Here is a 21,192-nt window from a genome sequence, read left to right as displayed (position 1 = left end):
AATTCTCTGCAAGCGTAATCCATGAGCCTCATCTGGGAAACCCCGCAGCATAATCAGGGGCTTTAAAAAGAAAGAAAGAAAACGGAACAGAGAAATTGGGGAATGAAGTTTAACAAAACAAAAACATACATAACTCTTAAAATAATTCAGACTCGGGATGGTGACGACGGAGTGAAACGAGCTGAATTGAATACGATTTTGACGAAGCAACACGGCAGCGAATCAGCTGATGCTTGTGTATTTTAAATGTCTGAAATTTTAAGCTTATACTTCTTTCTGCTCCTTTTCATTCACGATTTCCTTTAGTTGCTACATGAGCGGGTCGTACTCGAGGGAATCAAAAACTAGCATTTTATCCTGCGTCAGTGAAATCAATTTCCATCAGAAGTCACCTAATCAAATCCACGTTTTTATATTTCCTGGTCTAATTGCCAAACGCTGCGCAAGGCAGAGAACTACCATGCATGAAACCACGAACGCACCGCGTCTGTAGAAACACAGTGGTGGCAGCATCGTGCTGTGGGGAATCGATAAGAAGAGGCGCATCTTTTTATATCTTTTATAAATTATTTTCCCCTTAAATTTTAATTTTGCAAAAAAAATAAATAAATAAATAAATTCCCCAAATAGAAAATGAGTTTAGTTACTGGCGAAAAGCTGGTTTAGGGTTTTCTTCCAAACAGGAGGAGACGTTCATATGTCCCCAGATGATGACCTGCATGGAAGGGTCAAAGGTCGGGGCCATGAGGTTACCGTGTGACTTGAGGGTAGAAAACCGATTATAAGCGGTGCAGCATTTCTCCTTGGCCCCTCCCTGCGCTCTTTTGGCGTCTGCTCTAAACGCAGCGCAGATCGCTGGAGCCATTTTCACTTGGCTGCTGCTTAGAGATGAGTAATCTCATTAAAATCCAATTCTGGCTCACGCATAAATAAAACCCAAACAGCAGCAAAAAAAAAAAAAAAAAGAAAGAAAAAGAACCTCCTCCTCCTCCTCTTTCTCATGCAATCCGTGACTAACAGCCTTTGGAGCCCAGGGCTGCAGCGGAGGTTCACCGTCCTTCGTGTTAGCAGCAGCAGCAGCAGCAGCAGCAGCAGCGGCGGCGGCCTCCACGATGGCACCGGAGGCGGTGTGCGGCCGAGTGATCCGTCACACTCTCAGACACACTCGGTTCTCTGAGAAAACGTCGCGACGCCAGCGCCGACGCTGCGATTGGAGGAGAGCCCCCCTCCCCCTCTGGGCTCGGTTATCGTGACTCAGCCCGTTTTTTTTTTTCCCCCTCCTGCGCGAGACGAGGCCGGAGGCGGAATTCTGAGGCATCGTGAAGAAAACTTTATTATTAGAAAATTCACACCTGTTAGACAAAAATACAGAAGGGAATTCAACGTATTTCTTTTGTTGTTGTCGTTTTGCACTTCTATACAATTTTATTACTCAAAAATATCTGTAGAAACCGGACAGAAATTGCCTCAGAGGTCCGTCGGTTCGGTTCTGTAAAGAGAGACAGAGAGAGTAAAAAGGAAAAGTAAAAAGGGAACATCCTCTTGAATAACAGAAGTCAGCAGAAGGCAAATTAAAAAGAGGGCAGAGCTGCGTCTTTAATGCAGTTCTGATCTCAGTGTTTGTTACGCGGAGAGGAAACCTGGCTGTGACGTCGCGGTCGGGACGGGGCGGCGACTCACCGCGCTGTCAGTAGCGTCTGTAGTAGTGTGGCGGGGGTCCGTAGTGCATGGGCATGTCCATGTTGAAGGGCGGGTTGTGGTTGTGCTGGTTGTTGTTGTTGTTATTGTTCAGGGGGGGCACGTGCTGCAGCGGGGGCACGTAGGGCGCCGGGGGCAACCGCGGGATGATGATGGGGTGGTAGATCCGGCCCTGCGGCACCGGCGGGTGGTAATGGGCGCGAGGGGGGACGAACAGGGGGGCCTGTACCGCCTGGGGTCCGTGGGGGGCCGCGGGTGGGGCGTTGGGATGTGGGGGGTTCTCCGGGGGCGGACCCACACGGGGCCGTTTAGAGTCTTTGATGGCCTCAGGAGGCGGGCCGACGCGCTTCCCTGAATTATCTGACAGAAGAAGAAGAAAATAAGAGATTCATACGGAGTGATGGCTGGATGAATAAACAGATGAATAGATTTATGACAGATGGACAGAAAACTATTTTTACAATTTCTCTCAACCCCAACGTGATCACTGTTGCTTGAGCACTTGTAAAACTTTTTCCTTCCTCTCAACTTTCTATCAATACATCTGAATAACTTTTACCAGCTTCTTTAGCGCTGGTCCTTCTTTTGTAAGCATAACAAATTTAATGATGAGTTTCACTTTTCCAACTTACTAACATAAACGAACTTTTCGGCGAAACCCTACTTCATTCAGATGTCGGATTAAAACATCCTGGGGGGGTTCGGATCTTTTCTCTGCCGTCTTTCAGAAAACAGAGATGCGAAGTCGAGAGAACCCGTCGCGCTCACTGACCTGTACACTTCTTGCTCAGCTCAGCTTCGCCCTCCTTCTGGATCTCCTGGATGATTCGCTCGTCGTCTTGCTGCAGAAACAAAAGAGAAAGAGATTCATGTCAAACCTGCTTCAGCAGCTTCCACGTTCCACCCTTATGACCTTATGATAACAGAAAAATAAAAATAATCGCGACGTTCAACCAAAACAAGAGCGTGAAGTCAGGAGTTCCTACACGTCGTCATGCCGACGTAACAACGCCGACGCCTGGGCTCAAATTTCTAGATTTTCAGCATAAAAACAACAACAAAAAAAAGGTTTCCGGTTGAAGCTGCTAGAATGTCAGTCAGTTTCTCTCTCTGTGTGAGCTCGACGATTTGTGAGACAACATAATTTAAACGGCAGCCAATGTGGAAGAGCATTAAAGAGCTATTTCAGCTAATTTACTTCAGCTGCAACTAAAAAGATTAGCCATAAATGGACTGGGTTACGCAACACTGAAGACAGATCGCACAAACGAAAGCTTGTTTGTGCGATCTGTTTCTGTTTGTGCTCACTGTTGTGAACTGCAAAGTTTCACAACAGTTTCAGAGCTCCGGCATTTTAACCAGACCCAGAGGAGCAGCTCCAGCCTGAAACTCTGATAGAAAGAGGTTTGAGTCCAAAAAAAAACAAAAAAAAAAACAGGAAATATCTGTGGCTCTCGCATCTTAAAAACTTTTAAAAATGTTTCGGCAGGGAGACGTTAAAATCAGGGTGTAATTCGGCCGATTAAAGGTCCAGGATGCTGTCAAAGCGCCACAAAGGGCTAAAAACAAAACAAGCAAATGCATTGGATAAATCATGAGTAAATAAAAAAAAGATAAATATCTAAGAAAGGGAATAAAAAATGTTGCAAAAAAATTGGTAAGATCTTTCTTATCACTGATCTTTAGAAAATAAAAATAAAAAAAAAGTCTGGAAACAAAAGAAATAAAACATTCTTTTCATTTCTCAGTTTTCTTTTTTTCTGTAACAATTTAAACCTGAAAAATGACAAAAGCGAATTTCAGAGCTTCCAACATATGGATGGAAAAATATACATATAAATATATATATATATTCAATCTAGTTTTTGTTTTCAGAGATTATCTGGCTTCCGTTTGGTGAAGGTAAGAGGTCAGCCGCCTCCCTCCAGCGTATCTTTACAGGCCAGACTTTTAATCCTGTCGTTTGGCTTCGTTGCCACGGCGAGCTCTGTGCCAGCTCATCGGCCGGCTGGGAGCTAAATGATGCTTCTGGTTGCCAGAGAAGCTGCAGCCAAGGTGCACTGTGGGTGGCGAGGAGATGGATACCAGGCTAACAAAAAATAAAACGGTGTGACTGTTCAGACTCACCGTGGGGTCTGTCCACAGCGAGCATTTGCGACAGTGCCTGCAGGGGGCGCCGGGGGAGCGGGCGTGCTGGCAGAAGTGGTTGTAGCCCGTGATGGGCTCCCGGCACAGGTAGCACATGAAGCTGCCGCAGCGGCACGACATCCGGTTGCAGCCCTCCGACTTCACCAGGCCCGTCCCGCACTTCACGCACTTCCTGACCCGCGCCGCCGTCATCCGCTCCTCGCTGCGGTCAGAACGCCGACATGGTGACGGTTTACGCAGCAATATACGAGATCAGGAAAGGTCGTTTCAACACACCGTCTGCAACCACTCGTGGTTTTTACTTCACAATAATGAAGCAGCGTTCATGCAGGTTTCACCAACTCAAATTTAAGACTTTTTAAGAAGTTTATGAATAAAATTTAAGACCTGGATCACAACACAAAACGTAGGGGGGAAAAAAATCACATATTTTACATAGCAGCGCCAATCTTTATCTTTTGCCTAAAACGCACGTAGCATTAGCAATAAAAGTGAGCCAGTGGATAGGATGAACATTGTTCAGTCAACAGGCTATAATTTACACTGGCTAGCAAAGCTTTATTAGCAGCTAGTTAGCATGAACCACCTCGAGTCACAAAACCTAAGAAAGATGTTTGTGTGCGACTCAAATATTTGTCTGACAGAAAAACTACAAAGAAGGTAGGAGGTTGAATAATTTTGCTGCAACAAAATTTAAGATCTGTAAGAAAAATATTTAAGGCCAGCTTGCATATTTTCTAATGAATTTAAGACATTAGGCCTTATTTATACATGTACACAAATTTAAGGCTTTTTAAAAGTCCATTCTGAATGAAATTTAGGACCTGAATCACAACGAATGTGTACAAAAGATAGTTGCATATTTAATACAGTAGTGCCAAACGTTCGTTGCCCAGAAGCTTTGTAGCATCGTACAAGTTGGCAACAGAATTTAGCCAATGGCAAAGTCCAACGTTGTTCGGACAACTGGTGGTACATTTACCAATCATGGACACACAAAAAATCTAGCTAGCTAGCTAACAAGGGCTTATTAGCAGCTAGTTAGCGGTAGCCTCAACCGCTTCGGATTACAGAACGTAATGAAGACGCCTGTGTGCGACTCAAACTTTTGCCTGACAGAAAAGTTTCCAAGACTTTTCTACATGGAATATATGAGGGAAAACCAGGGGAAAAAATAATTTTAGACATTTTAAGGCCTTAATTTTAGACGCATGAAGTTGCAGACTTTTTAAGACTTCCACGCTTGTGGGAAAGTGCAAAAGCACTTCGCCGACTGGTTTCGTCCCGTTACAACAACAGGACGACTGATTCATCTACCAGATCTCTTCCTGTGTCTTTCGGCACCAGGAAGTAAAGCTGCTCCGAAAACAGGAAGTGGCGCCTCTGAGCCTGCTGGGTCGAAAGGAAGCAGCTGGCCCGCCGACACGGCTGCTTCCCGGAGCGTCGTCCGGGAAACTGATATTGTTTACCCAGCATCCTCTCCTGCCAGAGAGGGGTGGCAGACGGGAAAACGAGCAGGGACTCGAATCCAAATGTGCACAAAGTGTCAAAATGGGTGGAAAAACAAAACATCTAGACGAGTAAAAAGTTTGTATCAGAGGCGTTTGGTTTCCGTCGAGTCAAACGCTGACGAATGCGGGTTCTCCTAACAGAATGGCCACAATGAGCAGATGTCTGAAGGAACTTACAACAGAACTCTCATGCGGATCTCGTCTCTCTCCAGAACCTGCTCGCAGGTTTTTCCCACATGCTGCTTCCACTGGACATGACACTTCCTGCAGCTCTCCTAAAGGAAAAACAAACGGCAACAAAAAGCGAAGTCAGATGAGAATGGCGAGAAATCAGAGAGAGAAGAACGTCTAACCAAATTACAAGACATCCAATATAGGGCGTCTTGCACTGAATTGTTCCACATAAATAATCTCAGCATGCACAGAGCGTTAGGTTGGCCGTATGTTAAAAATAAGGCTGATTTTGCCATTTTAAGCTTTTTATTTTTGGAAACTGTATCTAAGATCCCAAATGTTTGCCACACTTGGCACACATTTAACACAAGGCACAGGTTGTTTTACTCCTCCGGCATACAACAGGAAGACCGGATGAAAATTTGTCACATTTAGAGGAACGAGAGCATAGAAATCCCGTCCTTCATCTGGTTTTAATTACATCAACCGCCAGAGATTTTATTAAAATGTGTTTAAATTGGACACTTATAGAATAATATGTCGCGTTACTAATGTTATACTAAGTGTGTGTAACTGCTTTTGTAATGAGTGCCTTTTTGTTGTCGTTTCTCGTAATGCTGTGCATTGCAGGAAGAGTAGCCGTCGTCACGGCAACGTCTAATGGGGATCCAGATAAACAAAGAAACAATCAGAAGCTGCGACTAAAGCTGCAAGTCAGGAGATTTCATTCTGTGAAAACATCTGAAGAGAGTCAGACTGGACAGAGAGAATCTTTGAGCATCACTTTTCAAGAAGATTTAGGTCTGGACTTTGACTGGGCCATTCTACCAGATGAAAATGCTTCGATCCATTGTAGCCCTAGTGATGTCTTCATGGCTGTTGTCCTGCTGGAGGGTGAACCCAGTTTATATTGCTAAACGATATATTCTTATAGTCAATATGAGTTGATATTGATAATTACTGACTGGTTACTCAATCAGTAATTGAGTAGCCAATTGTTGCTAGGTAACCAAAGAGTGAGTGAGTTAGTCGATGCCACTAACCGTGCTTAGCTAGCCTTGAGAGTTTGCGAGGTTAAAGCCTTTCCTCTGCCTACATCTCCTAGAATGTAGGCAGAGGATCGGACTTTGTGAAATTGTTGAATATTCTACATCTAGATATATTTATCTATCGATATCAACAGATATTGTTATTGATTTTTTGTCCAGCTATATCCGTACCCCTGCTGAAGACAAGCCGCCCCATCAGGATGACGCTTTGACAGCTTGTTTGCATGTGGGCCAAAAAGTTTACCAAATTCCTTCAACATCTTTGCTGAGCTATCAGCTGAAAAGAAATCCAGCCGTGCAATTTTCAGGTCAAATAGAAATCTGTATTTTTCTTCTCCTTCCACACCGTCACCTTGGTAACTGTTGCTAAAACCTGCAGCTCCACACCACATGTCATCCATCTTCTCTGACATCTTCCAAATCCACGCCAAACCATAGGCGCACTGCATTAAGAGCAACACCCCCCGCCCTTTATCATCTGCTCTGTATGCTGCTGCCGTGGCCACTGCAGCACGCACCCCATTCGCAGACATGTAGGTGCAGCTTTTTTTCTTTCTTCTTTTTATTGCCGCAAACATCTGTCTGCGGCTGCAGGATGCTCGGTTGCCTAGGAACAAGGACGAACTCCATCCTCCGGCCTGCTTTGTCTCGCCGGGGGGCCCCCCCGAGACACGTGCACGCCTCGGACCGGCTCGGATGGTGCCCCTCGCCTTGCTAACCCTTAGCTAAGTGGTGCTGCCATAAATATTTGAGTCGCTCATCTAATATTGAAGAGCGCGGCGAACGACAGCTGATGCGGCGCGGCGAGATCCAATCTGACCTTTGCGAAGGGGGGGCGGTCACGCCTAAGTTCTGCATCCTTTGATCACCGTCTGAGCACGCACGTCTGCACAAATCTGCTTCTTATTTGCGCTAACGGTATTTTTCCTGACGCGGCTGTGCGGCGTGCAGGTTCAGCCAAAGGGTGAGGAACTGGATTATTGTTAGAGTTTGCAGAAGGAGAGAGACGACGAAGACACAAAAAAACAAGGGACACAGGAACCGGTCTGCAGCAGAGAGAAGAGGAGAGAAAAAAAAACCTCGGATCAAACAAAGAGGGGCAGAAGAGCTAGAGGAGGGGAGGAAAGAAAAACAGAGAGATGGAGTGGAGAAAGATCGCCCCCTAGTGGGTTTACAGAGAGCGAGAAGAAGAGCAGCACAAGAGAGTGAAAGCATGCGACTGAAAAGCAGGAAGACACCTGAGCTCTTATAGCGCGGCTAAAAATAACGACGTCAGGGTCCGACCTTAAAGGGGCGTGGCTTCGTCCGCCCGGGAGCGTTTCACCTGTACGAGACTAAAGGTGTGCCAGAGGTAAACCACACATTCGCTTAAAAAAACAACAACAATTAACCCTGCACTTTTAACAAGCCTCGCCTTCTTTTACTACTTGCTCCAACTCGCCTCTCCTCTCCCTCAGCTCTGCCCCTCCCCACGCCCGGTTTCATTCATATCTTTTCTCCCCTCCCATACTGCTGCTCTCTGGTGCTGCAGCAGCCCTTATAAGGCAGTGCAGGCCGTCTGCGGCGCTCCTGATTGAGACTGTGCCATTGAGGCTGTGCAGAGGTGAGCGTTTAATTGCTGAAGGAGGAAGGAAGGAAATTAAGAAAACACGACAAGACGGAGGCAGTGGCGCTGGAGGCTGAACGAGAAGCAAAGAGCGTCAAAGTGCTTTATAAAAGCATTCACACCTCGTTAAACACACTTAAGGAGTAATTCTGACCTCCAAAACTGCCTCTGCTTCACAGTTATTGTGATGGCGAACAATAAATTGCCCCAGAAGTTATCGCGATAAACGATTATATTGTGGCTTTGAGACCGTTTTCAAGTAAAAGGCCAAATAATACAAGGAAACACTCCCAAACTTTAATTTCTAACAAATATTTAGCAGCATCATTTTAAATGTCTGCTAAACATAAACAAATAAAATGAATTATGGAGTCTCTGTAAGCAAAATAGTCCTTCAATTAAAGGACTATTTTGCTCGATGAGATCCGAAGACTTTTGTTATCCTGTTTTTGACAGAAAGAGCGAGAGGAAAGAGGAAAACAACACATCAGGCAAATAGAAATTATCGAGCTCCTTTTCATTTATCATGGGATGAAATGATTCATTGTGACAATTATGCACACAGTTAAGTGTAAATTATGCATTAAAAAAAAAAAGTTCTGCAAAGTTCCACACGTTTGTGTTGGTGGTTCTGACAGCAAATAAAAAGGCCCAGACACATGTGGATCGGATTAACACATGCAGACACACACCCAGCCCCACACACACACACACACACACACACACACACACGAGAATCTGGGTCAAAACAGAGCCGGATCGTTTCAAAACGATGTTAGCAGCTTCCCCAACCAGTAAGAAACCAGAGAAGGAGAGTTGCCCAATGGGGGGGCGGCTGGATGGGCGGGGCTTAACAGAAGTGTGTTAGTTACATAACGACGCCCCACCCTGGAGGGAGAGCTGTTTGGCCAGGAGGGAGAGCTGTTTAACCAACGGCTACCTGGAACCGGTCCCTGCATCTGTTTAACGGACTCCAGGTGTTTATGTGTGTGTGAAGCAAACAACAAAACACACCGTCATGTTTTTACACACAACAAAGAAGAAGTCCATTTTACCAGGCCAGAGCTTCCTGCCAAGAAGGAACAAAAAAAACAAAAACAAAGCCTAAAACGGATAGAGCACGCAGTTCTCTCTGAGCCCATCCCAGCTGCTGGGATCTGTTCAGGCATGCTAATTAGCGATGAATCAGAACCAAAAAAGAAGAAGTCTGCCGAACTTCTTCTGCTCTGGATCAGGAGTGAGCAAGCCGGGCAGGAAACCCAACTTGTGCAGGAGAATCAGTGAACCTCTGGCTCCACCTAGAGGCCGATTACTGTAAACGCCGCAGATCACTTCTTCCTGATTGTTGTTCTACAAACATACGCAGCTGCAACTAAATGTCAGAATCGTTCAAGGCGGAAAAAAAGCAAAAAGGAAACTAAGACGTCGGATAATTTCGGTTTCACCTCGGATCCCCTGGGGACGTTCCTATGGAAACAACAAGTGATACCGGAGGTGCGCTGCTGCAGAACCGCCCGCAGGCCTTTGTACAACGCTTCTCAACCAGATTAACGTGTCTGGATTAGAATCTGAGTCTGTTTTTTGTTTTTTTTTCCCTCCGTAGCTCTAACTCAGTCAGACTGTAAACGGCAACATTTCACCCCAGACTCTCCACTGGATTAAGATCTAGTTCATCCTAACATAAGATTAAGTTTTAATCCAAGCTAGTAGGAAGAAAAAAAAACAAAAAAACAGCAGAGCTGCAACTATCAGATATTTTAGTAATCAAACAATTGAATATAAATATAATAGAAATACAGTAAAAGATGCAAATGAACAAACAATTCCTTTTTTTTAAATAAATTAAATATATTCATGCCTAAAATGTAATAACATAGCACTCCTTATATTCCACTCTTGATCATTTAAAGATTAATTGATTCTTTTTTGCATTAATCAATTAATAACTGAACTTTAAAAGGTACTAAGCAGCTGATTTTGTTTCTTTACCGAATTTAAACCAGGTGAAGCTGAATCAATGACGCCTCAGGTGTTCTAGGTAAAACATATTTACATTTTTAAAAAGTCTTCTTTTTTTTTTATCTTAAATGAAAAATGTTTATATTTGTTGTAGTTTTGGCTCAATTACTGCTCTGAGAATGTTCTTCCAAAAAAAAAAAAAAAAAACTTTTTTGAGTCGCTTGATGATTAATTGATTGCTAAAATATTTGACGATTATATCAATAATTGATTAATCACAATTAATCGTTTCAGCCCTAAAAAAATAATAATAATTTTTAAAAAGTCCAGTTTGTTCTCTAACAAACCTCTGAGGCCTTCACAGAACAGAGACTAAATCACACACAGGTGGACTGACTATTACCAAGATCTGACGGAATTTTATTGTTGGGATCAGAGTAAAGGGGGACGAGTTCGAACACCATTATGTAACAATTATGACGAGTTTCTGCTGGTTTATGATGTAAAACACTGAATTTGGACAATCTAACACGTCAAAAGGTGAAAACGTGTAAGTGGTATGACAAAAAAAAACTTGCGTAACTAACAATTATTTGAAAAAAACCCCAAACAAAGTCATTATTAGCTAACAGAGGCCTTGCCCTTTTAGCACAACGCCAGCAGGTAAAAAATACACACTTTTAGGACAGATGCAAACGATGTTTTCTTATTCAATAACAGAGATCAGAGTTTGTGGAAGAGATGTAACTGTGGGACATTCCCACCAGCAGAAAGCCAAGGACTACCCGAGAGCAAAACACCAGGGCTGTGATTATGTCGCAAGAATGACAACTGGCGGCATATTTGTGAGTTTATGTCACTTTCTTTCTCACCAACACTAAAGCATTTCACACTGGAATTCCTGCGATAACCTCACCGGACAAAAAGCCCCCCACACACACACACACACCCACACACACTTCTTGCATTCCTGAGATAGAAGGAGGAGACGCAGAGATAAAAAAAACAACAAAAACAAAGGAAGAGAAGGGAACCGTTTCTCCCCTCCAGCAGTCACTCTCGCTTTGATTGAACCGAGGCACCGAGGAGATTGATGCGGTGAAATTTATGACGGCTAGAATCAGAGTCTGGACTTTGATTTTCATAAGAGGTTTAAAAGAGAGGTCTGCAGAGGGAAAGGCGGGGGGACTGACCTTGCGGCAGCGCGGGTTGGGACAGCTAAACAGAGACATGTTTTTGTCCAACAAGGCCGGGAAGTTACAAAACGGACACCTGCGAGAGCCGAGAAGAACAGAGAGAGACGGGTCAGGAAGTGAGAAAACAGACGCATTTGTCGCAGTTCCTTCTTCGGGGTCCGGCCGCTTGTGGCGCCGCGCCTCACCTCACTAACTCGTCGGCGCAGGTGGCCGCCACCGCCTCCTCCGCCTGCCTCTCGTTGTATTTGCACAGGATGTTGTCGGGGAGGACCTTCTGCAGCTCGCACATGGGGTAGGAGCACGGGCAGCCGTCCTCCATGCAGCTCAGCTCCGACTAAAACACAAAAAACACACACTCCTGTCGTCACGGCGAGCGACACCTTCCAGCTGTTACGAAGCTGCGATTTATCTCCCGGGTCCCGTAGCTCTCCACATGCATTTCATTAAGAAGGTAAACTGTTACCGTGGCGACTACAAGTATTCACAACCCTTGAACTTAAAAAAAAAAAAAAAAAAACTTAAAAATGAAGTGGAATAACAAAGAAAAACTGGATTTCATGTTTTTCCCTCAAGAAAAATCTGAAAAGTGTGGCACGCATTTGTATTCAACCTCTTCCAATACCTTGGAGGAAAGTCTATCACTTTTGCAAATTTTTCTTTGCAATACATCTACAACGTGTTCTTTCCAGGATTCCCCTGTTTTTTAGTTCCAACCAACAGCCGATAAAATTCCCCACAGCATGATTCTGCCACCACCATGTTTCTACACAAGGGGTGGTGTGGTCATGGTCAGCCAATGTAAAATTACTCCTTCAATCTATTATTCTTACAACTTTATTCTCGCCTTACAACAACTTTAGTCCTACTTTATTCTCGCTTTACGATGACTTAACTCTCGTATTTCCACAACTTTTTTTCGTAATTAAAAATAAAATCCTTCAATGTGGTCCCAAAACTCCTACTGTTGCAGAAGCCGAACACAAATTTAACAAGAAGTACAGTCACTTTCACATCATTTTTGTAAGACACACAAAAGACACACAAAATCTTAAAATATCCTGAAATTTCTGACTGCAACATAAGAAAATGCGAGACATTTCAAGGCCGTAGAGATGTTGTCATGTTCTACTGAAACCAGAGTACCTTGCCGGAGCCAAACACGGCCTCCTGAGCGTATTTAACCAGGCACTCCTTGCAGAACAGGTGTCCGTCCGAGCACTGCGTCATCTTCTCAAAGGCAAACTCCCCGTAGCAGCAGCCGCACTCGATCAGCTGACCGTCCTGTGCAGAGAACAAGCCCACGTTTACCAACACAAGTCGCCAAGCTCCAGCGCTCGACAACATCCTGATGGAAAAACAAGACGAAATATTTGAGATCAAACTTTCTTTTCAATTATTTTTTTAAGAATAAAATGAGACAGGTCAACATCCAAAATAATAATTTGACGGAGTTATAGATATAGGAGCTATTATAGGATGTTGTTTCCAATTTACACTTTATTCAAATATTTTTCCCCAACAGGTGCTGAACACTGTTAAGCTGGATACTGAGCTGTGCTCCTGTGGTAACGGTGAAAATTTTTTTTAATGGTGTTTAGCTTTTAAATGAGAAAACCCACTTATCCCGAGAAGTGGCTTCACGATGACTGGAGAATTTATCTGTACCTCGTCTGCTTTGAGAACGATAAGAACGTTTGGCAGCTTGGTTATAACGTAACTTTTGATTGGGTTCATTTAGCTATTCTTGGAAATCAGGGAAGCGCAAAACAGAGGCATGAAAGCAATCTTGTTTAAAAATGTGTCCTGTTGAACTTTGTGACTCTGAAAACCGAGGTCGTCTTTTTCCTCACTTCGCTGTTTCAAAGTAACAGAACGTTTAAGACGTGGCGTCCTGTATCTGAAACAAACACACACATACTAAACTCGGCAGTAACTTTGTCACACAAAATAGAGTAACGACAGTAAAGCAACCAGGAACTGTTTGGTCAAATGCAGCACTAGGTTGTAGCAAATAAAATCAGTTGAGCTAAAATATGTGGTTCATACCTTCTTATATTCATCTTCGTTGACCTGCAGAGCAAGGAGGAAGTCTTCGTGCTGGAGACAGAGATGGATTATTATTATTATTATTAGCAGGGACACTTATATTAAGCAATTTGATCAATTCTGTTGTACAATTGACAGCTTTGTAGCCAAAATACTGCGTAAAATGTGCCATAAACTAAAGTACGACAAATTTAAAAAAAAAGGGCCAAGAACTGAACCTTGTGGAACCCCATCATGGACTCTTTACTTAGGGCTTTTATGTCACTTATGGTCTTTATAGCAGCAATAGACCATGAAAGATAAAAATAAAATCTGGCAAAAAAAAACAACACCTGCTGTTTAAAAAAAGCTTAACATGAAAAGAGATGAAGCACTATTAATAGTTCAGAAAACAAGTTTGTGTACCTCTGCCCACTCCTTGGTCTTCTGCTGATAGAACGACAGCTCCTTTTGGACAGAACCTTCCAGATTGTTGTACGTCCTGCAGTAGCGCCGGTCGTTCTCCAAAAAATACATCCTTCTGTCCAACCTGTAAGAACCTGGTGTGCAAACAGGACGCTCGTCAAACTGAGAACCTGTTTTCCAGTTCGTGTTGCGACTTATTTATCGGCAAGAAAGAATGTAAAAACCTTACATTCTTATTATCCTTACCGTGCTCAAAATGAAAATCGATGTAGCAGCGCTCCGACGAGGTCCTGCTCCGTCGTCTCTTTCCGGACGGGTCGCCGGATTCCTGCCACTTCTTCAGAGCTTCACATAAGGCCTGATCAAAAATAAAAACCCCTTGTAATGGAGACGAGACAGGCTACAGGCGAGGTAGGAAGGAAGACTGCATTTCTGAGATTCGTGCTGTCATAGAGCAGCAGCGGTACCTTGCGTGTGATTGCATAGTGTCCCTTCAGGGCGTTCAGGGCCCATTTGATGTCCTGACAGCTGAGCATCCTGAAGTCTGCCATCAGCAAGTCGGCAGCCTGCATGATTACCATGGGCCCCACCGTGCTCAGCTTGGCATAGTCAAACAGGTCCTCAGTCACCTGAAAGAATAAAAAACACGCGTCCTTTATTCTCAGATAAGTGACTGACGCACAAACAAACTCACGGAAAACAAGTGGGCTGAGCGATTTTTCCTTTATAGTGCATTTCCCGCTCTGTACTTAAAGTAAAGTTTGGATTTTTCTAAATTGTACCGCAAGAGAACATTTATTTTTCTTTACCAGGAGTGCCAGAAAGTGTTGGAAGGTGCTGAAAATGACCCTAAATAGCAAAAGTTTTGGAAAAACTATTTTCTTAATAAAACCTAATTAATTTGTACACTGTAGGATTCAGAGGGAATGCTGTAACCTGGGACAGCTTCTGCACACGATGGACTAAACAACAGCAGTACCTTTTATAATTATTATTTTATTTCTTATTAATTCATTTTATTGTACTATTTTTAAGGTACCAGCTGTTTTATTATTTACTTTTTTAAAAGACAGCAGTACTTTACATTATTATTTATTTTTCTTGACTTTTTAAAATTATTATTATTATTTTTTTAAGACAGCGTCACCTTTACAATTTATTTTTCTTTTCTTGGTTTATTTTTAGAATTACTTTTTAAGACATCAGCACCTTAATTATTCATTTCATTTTTGAATATTCTTTTTAAGACAACATGAATGTTCTTCATAGTTTATTTTTGTTCTTTAGTTTTATTTTTTCATTCTTTTTGTAAGGCAATGCAGGGTGCAGAGCCATTCCTATCGGCTGATGCCAAAATCAGACAGCAGAACCGAACCACCAATCGGTTTTCTGGAACGTAGGTTCTGATTATTGAGTTCAGCGACTGAAATCCCACATGAAGTGGAACCTTCTGGAGGGGAGGACTAGCAGAGCAGCACCCACCTCCGCCTGGACGTCTCCTGACTCCAGCAGGATGCTGGTGGGAGCGGCTGTGGCCGCAGCCGCCTCCCTCCTCGGATACTCTGGATTCTCCAGCAGCAGGTTGCAGATCCTGCCACACAGAACGACGCAGAGTTTAAATTATTTCACATCAGGGTTAAAAAAAAAATGTAGAGGCGAATTCTCACAAATGTGTATTCATTATTTCCACAATAGGAAAGAAAATGCTTCTCACACATTCAAGTCTTTCACATTATTCCTCAGGATCAGTTCTGCTACATACGCTTCCTGGACGTCTGGGAGTAGATCCAGCTGGAGGAGAGACGGAGAAACAGACGTTATGTGGCGGTCCTGGTCAAAGCAGTGCAGAGATGTGGATTTGAAAGAAAAATTACGCATAAAGTTCAACTTCTGAAAGAAAAAGAAAAATCTGAAACATGGTATTCATTACCATTTATTCTGATCCCCGAAAAGAATGAAAAAATAAAAAATAAAATCTGCCTTCAGATGTTGCCTGATCATTAAATAGAGTCCAGCTGTGTGCGATTTAATCTCAATATAATTCCAGCTACAATGTGAGGAAACAATGACGTCACGGTGAACACACCGTCCCCACTGTAAAGCACGGTGGTGGTGGAGTCATGCTGTGGCCAAGCATTTCTTCATCAAATATGGAGAAATTTAGCATATATCCCTTCAAGCAAATCTCTACCATTCATTCTAATTTGAATGGAGAGCCTCTATGTTCACGTCTCACCTCAGATTGTCCGTTGGCTTTTGGATTTGTACTTTGACTGGACCATTTTAAAAGGAAGATATTTATTTGCAATATGAAAAAAAGAATTGTGATTACAATTAACTCCACGACTTTCTCACATGTATCTTTCCTTACACCAGGAACACATTTTCTGTCTCATAATGTGACAGTTTGAACAAATTTGTAAACATCATCTTTTAGTAAAAGCTACGTACTTTACGTGCAGCTTTAATGCACATGAATACTATTGTGATATTAAATGGTTGTTGGGTGGAGAGGAGCAAAGTGTGTGAGATACTCACAACTCCAGTGATGAGGGCTCTAACGTGAGGCTGCTGGTCCGGTCTGCCCTGCGGCGCTGAGGGTCCGGGTCTGGCGTCCTCTATCTGGGGTACGGCCTCGGGTGCAGGGGGGACGGCCACCAGAGCCGGCGCTGGATTTACCTGCTCTGGAGTTGGGGCCAGGACGAGCCCAGCGGCCCTTCCTCGGTCATGGGGCATAAGCGGGTTGGCCGGCCGGACTTCATGGGCGGGCGCCGCTCCCACAGAGGCCTGCGGCGGGGGATCCGGGACGGCCTCCGCCGGCGCCTGGCTCCCCAGGATGATTCGGTGACCCGCCTCAGGAGAACCTAATCTTTCTGGGGCGGCGGCGATTAGAACTGCGGGAGGGACGACGGGCGCGGCCTGAGGTGTCTGGGCGGGGGCTTGGGCCAGGGGCTGCGGCTCGATCTGCACCAGATTGCCCTGTGGCTGATTGTGCGACACAAAGTTCTTGGGCCGCTGCTGCGGCTGGGTTATGAGCGCCGACGCCCGGATGCTGGGCAGCTGCGGAAGCACGACCAGGCTCACCTGGAAGACATTGGGCTGCGCAGACGTGCCCGGCTGCGGCTGAGGCTGAGTCCGTGCGTGCGCAGATGACGTACTGGCCTGAGTACCATCCACTGCTGCTCGTCCACTCTTACTCGCCGTCTCCTGAGGCTTGGCAGAGGAACACGCCGCGGTTGCAGCTTCATGTCTCTGACGCCGCGGTACGCACGCCGAGGGGCCCAGAACGAATCCGGACGTACTCGCCGTCTCTTGAGGCTTGGCGGAGGAACACGCCGCGGTTGCAGCTTCATGTCTCTGACGCCGCGGTAAGCACGCTGAGGGGCCCAGGAGGAGTCCCGATGTGCTCGGCTGAACCTGAAAAATGGTAGCTGTCCCAGACGGCTTAGAGGTAGACGGGGTGTCGGCGGGATGGGCCGGCGTGTTGTCCCGGTGTCGCGCGGACGTGTGGTGCTTTGGCTGAAGCTGTGCGTGCAACGTCGGGGCAGAGGGCGCAGCGGTCGATGTCTGTGTGGCCTGCTGGTTCGTCCTGATGTCTCTGGAGGTAGAAACAGCGGAGCCTGGGTCCCCGGCGGTGGCCATCTCGCTGCTTTGACCCGGGTTGTGCAAGATCCCGCTCCATTTGGCTGCTTGCCGGATTATGTTCCTGCGTGCCGGAGGTGGTACCTGCAAGAAAATTACAAACACAACAAATCTACAAAGGGAAAATGCTACATAAGCAGAAAAAACCTATAACATTAATCAAAGAAAAAGTGAGATAAAGCATCTGATCGACATGTCAGTCACCTCTAGTATGCTAACGTCGTCGTCATCGCCATCGTCTGGGACTAAAACCGGACTGCCGGGTAAAAAGGTCACTGGCTCTTCATCCGAGTCGTCGGAAATGGTGATTAACTCCTTTTGACCCGAACGAGAGCCTGCACACACACAAACACACACTGCTGGATCAATAGCAAACATAGCACACTAAACGCTACGAGACAATAATCAACTTTATTGATCATAGCTGTCAAAAGAACTGAGGAATAATTGATCAATTACAAGGGAATTGAGTGATGTACAGCCACACATTTCTGAACATAAACACAAAAATCAGTCAAAATCTTACAGCAAATATATAGATATTTATGCCAGTTGGTTTGGATGGATTGTTTCTTAAAATAGAAAACTGGACATTAACATGTTTTACCATCTGGAAATGGATTTTTGACCCCAACAAAAAAAACCATATTTGTGTCTGTAAGCACACAAATATGTTCCAAAAGAAATGCCTGGGTGGCAGAAATCAGCTTGCCCACGTCACCCTGAATACACCATCCTCACTGTGAAACACGGTGTTGGACTCGTCATGCTTTGGGCCGTACTTTTCTCTCACAGATTAGAACCTTAAAATAAGCAGCACGCGTCTTTTATTAAACCCATTTATTGCTTTCGTTTTCATTTCATCGTAACCAACTACCTTTACTCAAAAGAAGAGCAGATACCTGCGCCCCCACCAGGCTTGGCAATGCTTATTTATTTATGTCTTTTTTAAAATGTCTGCATTTTTTAAGACTTTATAGTTGGTGTACAGGTATTACTCTTCCAATAGCACACAATTATCAAGTGATATTTTCAAATTTCTTGTCAACTTTAAACATTTTTTAACTCAAAAACACGATGGGCCGCTGGATGAATGACTGCCCTAACACCCAACCACCGGGCTTGGCAAGTTTTCTGGGGGAAACCTTGAGCTTCATTTGCTAAAATGGCCTAGTGAAAGTCAAGACTTATGACAAACTAAAAGCCTAATAACTGAGGTCCACAGACAAAACCATGAAACACATAAAGCATGCGTTCAACTATTTTTTCTTCTTCTTCTTCTTGTAATGTGATAAAACTCGATGCAGAGCATGTCAGTGATGAGTCCCACCTTGGCTGCGGTGCACGTTGAAGCTGGCCAGGTGGATGACATCATCATCATTTCCATCAGCCATTGTGAAGCAGCACTAACCAGCTCACACTGCCAGTCACTGTCCAGTCAGTAGCATCTACAAAACACACACACACACAGAGAGAGAGAGAGTTCATCATGAAAGTTAAGCAATATCATCTTCACACTGTGAAAGTTGGATCATCAGAAATGCAGGTTTCTGTCCGGTGACTGTGGATATATAGCGGTAAGCAACATGAGTCGCACTCTGGATTACTAATGCAGACAGAATTCCCCTAAAACCCACCAGTTGGTTTCATTTTTAATGCATCATTTGTTGCCATAACATGCATACGTCACGCAAAGAATACAAAAGGCGACGCGGAATCAGGTCTGCAATGGTCAAACTTTTGAGATTCAAGAGGTAAACAAATCACGGATTACCAGGAAATCACGTTAGCAGTTGAACAAGAGCAGCCCCAGCCCCCTTGCTAAAATGAACACTGACAGCTAATCCTAAAGTTGATTGTTTACCCAGCCCCGGTTATCGCTTTCCGTACGTTTCTGTTAGCTTTGACAAAGGCTGCGGCTGTTTTAGTCCAGCACGCGCCCAGATATGCCTTAAATCAATCTAAATCTCACGTGTAGTTAAGATGTTTCTGGCTAACAGCAGGAACTAAGAGTGTAGTTGCTCCAAGTAGCTGCGCTGTGTTAATCGCACTGACATCAGCTCCGACACAGCCACGACACAAAGAACATCGAGACTGTAGCTTTTAAAAACAAACAGGCCACTTATCGTCTATCTTTTCCGCTCTTCTCGGAGTGGCTTTACTCGATGCGTTTTAGCCTGCCTGGCTAACTAGCTAGAAGGGTAACTAGTTAGCTGACAGAAGTCAGGATTTTCCTTTAGTCACTAGCGGCGCTTCAAATCAGTCGCATAAGGAGTAAAACACGGGGGGTTTTTTAATAAAGAAAATCCCACAAAATAAAAAGGTTGAATACCGTAGCTTTGTCGTGGATAACCACTAAAAATCCCGGTGGTCTGTCTCCTTGATAGGCTCTATATCCGTGTAGCTTTATCGGTGAGAAACTGCCAAAACATGAAGAGGCGCCTACGTCCTCCTGCTGGATTTTGGGAAATGTAGTCTTTAAGACGTGCTGAGCGTTTCACTTGTACAGGAAGGCTATCGGTAAGGGAAGATAAAGCAAAAGTGTAATGTTTTGCTACATTTCTTCTTTCCACCCGAGTAAGCTCAATATTACATATATAGATAGAAGTGATAAAGACTTAAAAAAATTACCAGACAAACTATTTCTAGAATTGAAATAGGATAAACTTTTGGTTACCAAGGTATCTGGAAAATACCAAAAAATTCTAACTTTGCACAATAGAGCAACACAGATAAATTCACTAGGAAGGAGGAAATTGAAACAGGATTAACTTTCCCCCCCCCCCCCCCCCAACGAATAGAAATCTGAAAAGTGTGGCATGCATGTGAATTCAGCCACTCTGAATGCCTACTGTGTTGCTACTACAACTGCAGGTTTGTTGTAGCACGTCTCTGCCAGCTTCACACACCTGGACACCACACATTTTTTGTTCATCCTTCCACACAAAGCGCAGCCAGTTTGGACAAAATGAACTCAAACCATTTTAAGGCCTAAATTTGAGATATATAAATGCAAAACTTTTTAAGGATGAGCTGACACCCTCGTTGTCCAATAGTGATGTTACTTTAGCCAGAGTCCTTCTGTCTCCCACCACCTGCATTGGGTTGTGTGGGCATTTTAGCATAGAGCTGGCCTTCCTGATTAGCTTATCTAAGCTGTAGCTGCTGTTTCAACAGAAAGCACCATAGAAGATGGCTGATAACACTAAAGTCAAAGAGGGTCTTTGGAAGCGCCCCCTTGTTAATTAGACATTTAGATGGGAATTAAAGTAAATCAGATATAAGGGAATTGTTTCAGAGATCATCCGGGAATGTAGTTTTTAATATTTTTAGTTTGTTAAAAAGAACGGGTGTTTTGGGAAGATTTTAGTAGTAAAAGCACCTGATCCACACTCCAATCTGGAGAGCGCTTCAGTGTTGTGAGTCCTGTCCAGGTCCAGGTCAGTGTGTGAGCACAGGTGTGCCAGGTTACCTACAGCTTCGGCTGCTGAGCTTGAGCGGTGAAAGAGACGGGTGCGCTTGATTCTTTGTGAGGTGCGTGCCAGTTGGGTGGAGATGATGAATGCATCCAAAAGTGTTGGTTTTGCTGATTTAACTTGTATAAAATGGAGAGCTTTTAATAATGAACTTAAGACATTTTAAAGATGCGTGGACCCCGTGCTATCTCGACTTTCATGCCACACTTTTCAGATTTATGTGTATAAGTGCTCCCGCAGGCACTAGATATAATTTTCCATCATTCTTTAGGGATTTTCTGT

The 21,192-nt window shown here is 44.2% G+C and overlaps 1 protein-coding gene across 2 annotated transcripts; it reads right to left on the bottom strand.

The window, feature by feature from the left end:
- Window positions 1–1,307: 1,307 nt before the first annotated feature.
- rnf216 (ring finger protein 216) lies at window positions 1,308–19,898 on the bottom strand. 2 transcript variants are annotated; one of them, XM_032588341.1, is made up of 18 exons: window positions 19,767–19,898; window positions 18,765–18,882; window positions 17,639–17,769; window positions 16,331–17,518; window positions 15,507–15,583; window positions 15,275–15,383; window positions 14,260–14,421; window positions 14,039–14,150; window positions 13,793–13,926; window positions 13,388–13,438; window positions 12,485–12,622; window positions 11,527–11,675; window positions 11,339–11,417; window positions 5,535–5,632; window positions 3,826–4,048; window positions 2,471–2,540; window positions 1,681–2,058; window positions 1,308–1,489 (listed from the first exon to the last, which is right to left on the bottom strand). In XM_032588341.1, the coding sequence occupies exons 2-17, from the start codon at window positions 18,826–18,828 to the stop codon at window positions 1,688–1,690; spliced, it is 3,156 nt and encodes a 1,051-aa protein (XP_032444232.1). In that variant the 5' UTR covers window positions 18,829–18,882; window positions 19,767–19,898; the 3' UTR covers window positions 1,308–1,489; window positions 1,681–1,687. The 2 variants fall into 2 exon arrangements, with proteins under 2 accessions (XP_032444232.1, XP_032444231.1); XM_032588340.1 differs by having other exon boundaries at window positions 1,308–2,058.
- Window positions 19,899–21,192: the final 1,294 nt, after the last annotated feature.

The sequence above is a fragment of the Xiphophorus hellerii genome, chromosome 16 (assembly GCF_003331165.1).
Source record: "Xiphophorus hellerii strain 12219 chromosome 16, Xiphophorus_hellerii-4.1, whole genome shotgun sequence".
NCBI lineage: Eukaryota > Metazoa > Chordata > Actinopteri > Cyprinodontiformes > Poeciliidae > Xiphophorus > Xiphophorus hellerii.
This window is presented reverse-complemented; position numbering and strand designations above follow the sequence as displayed.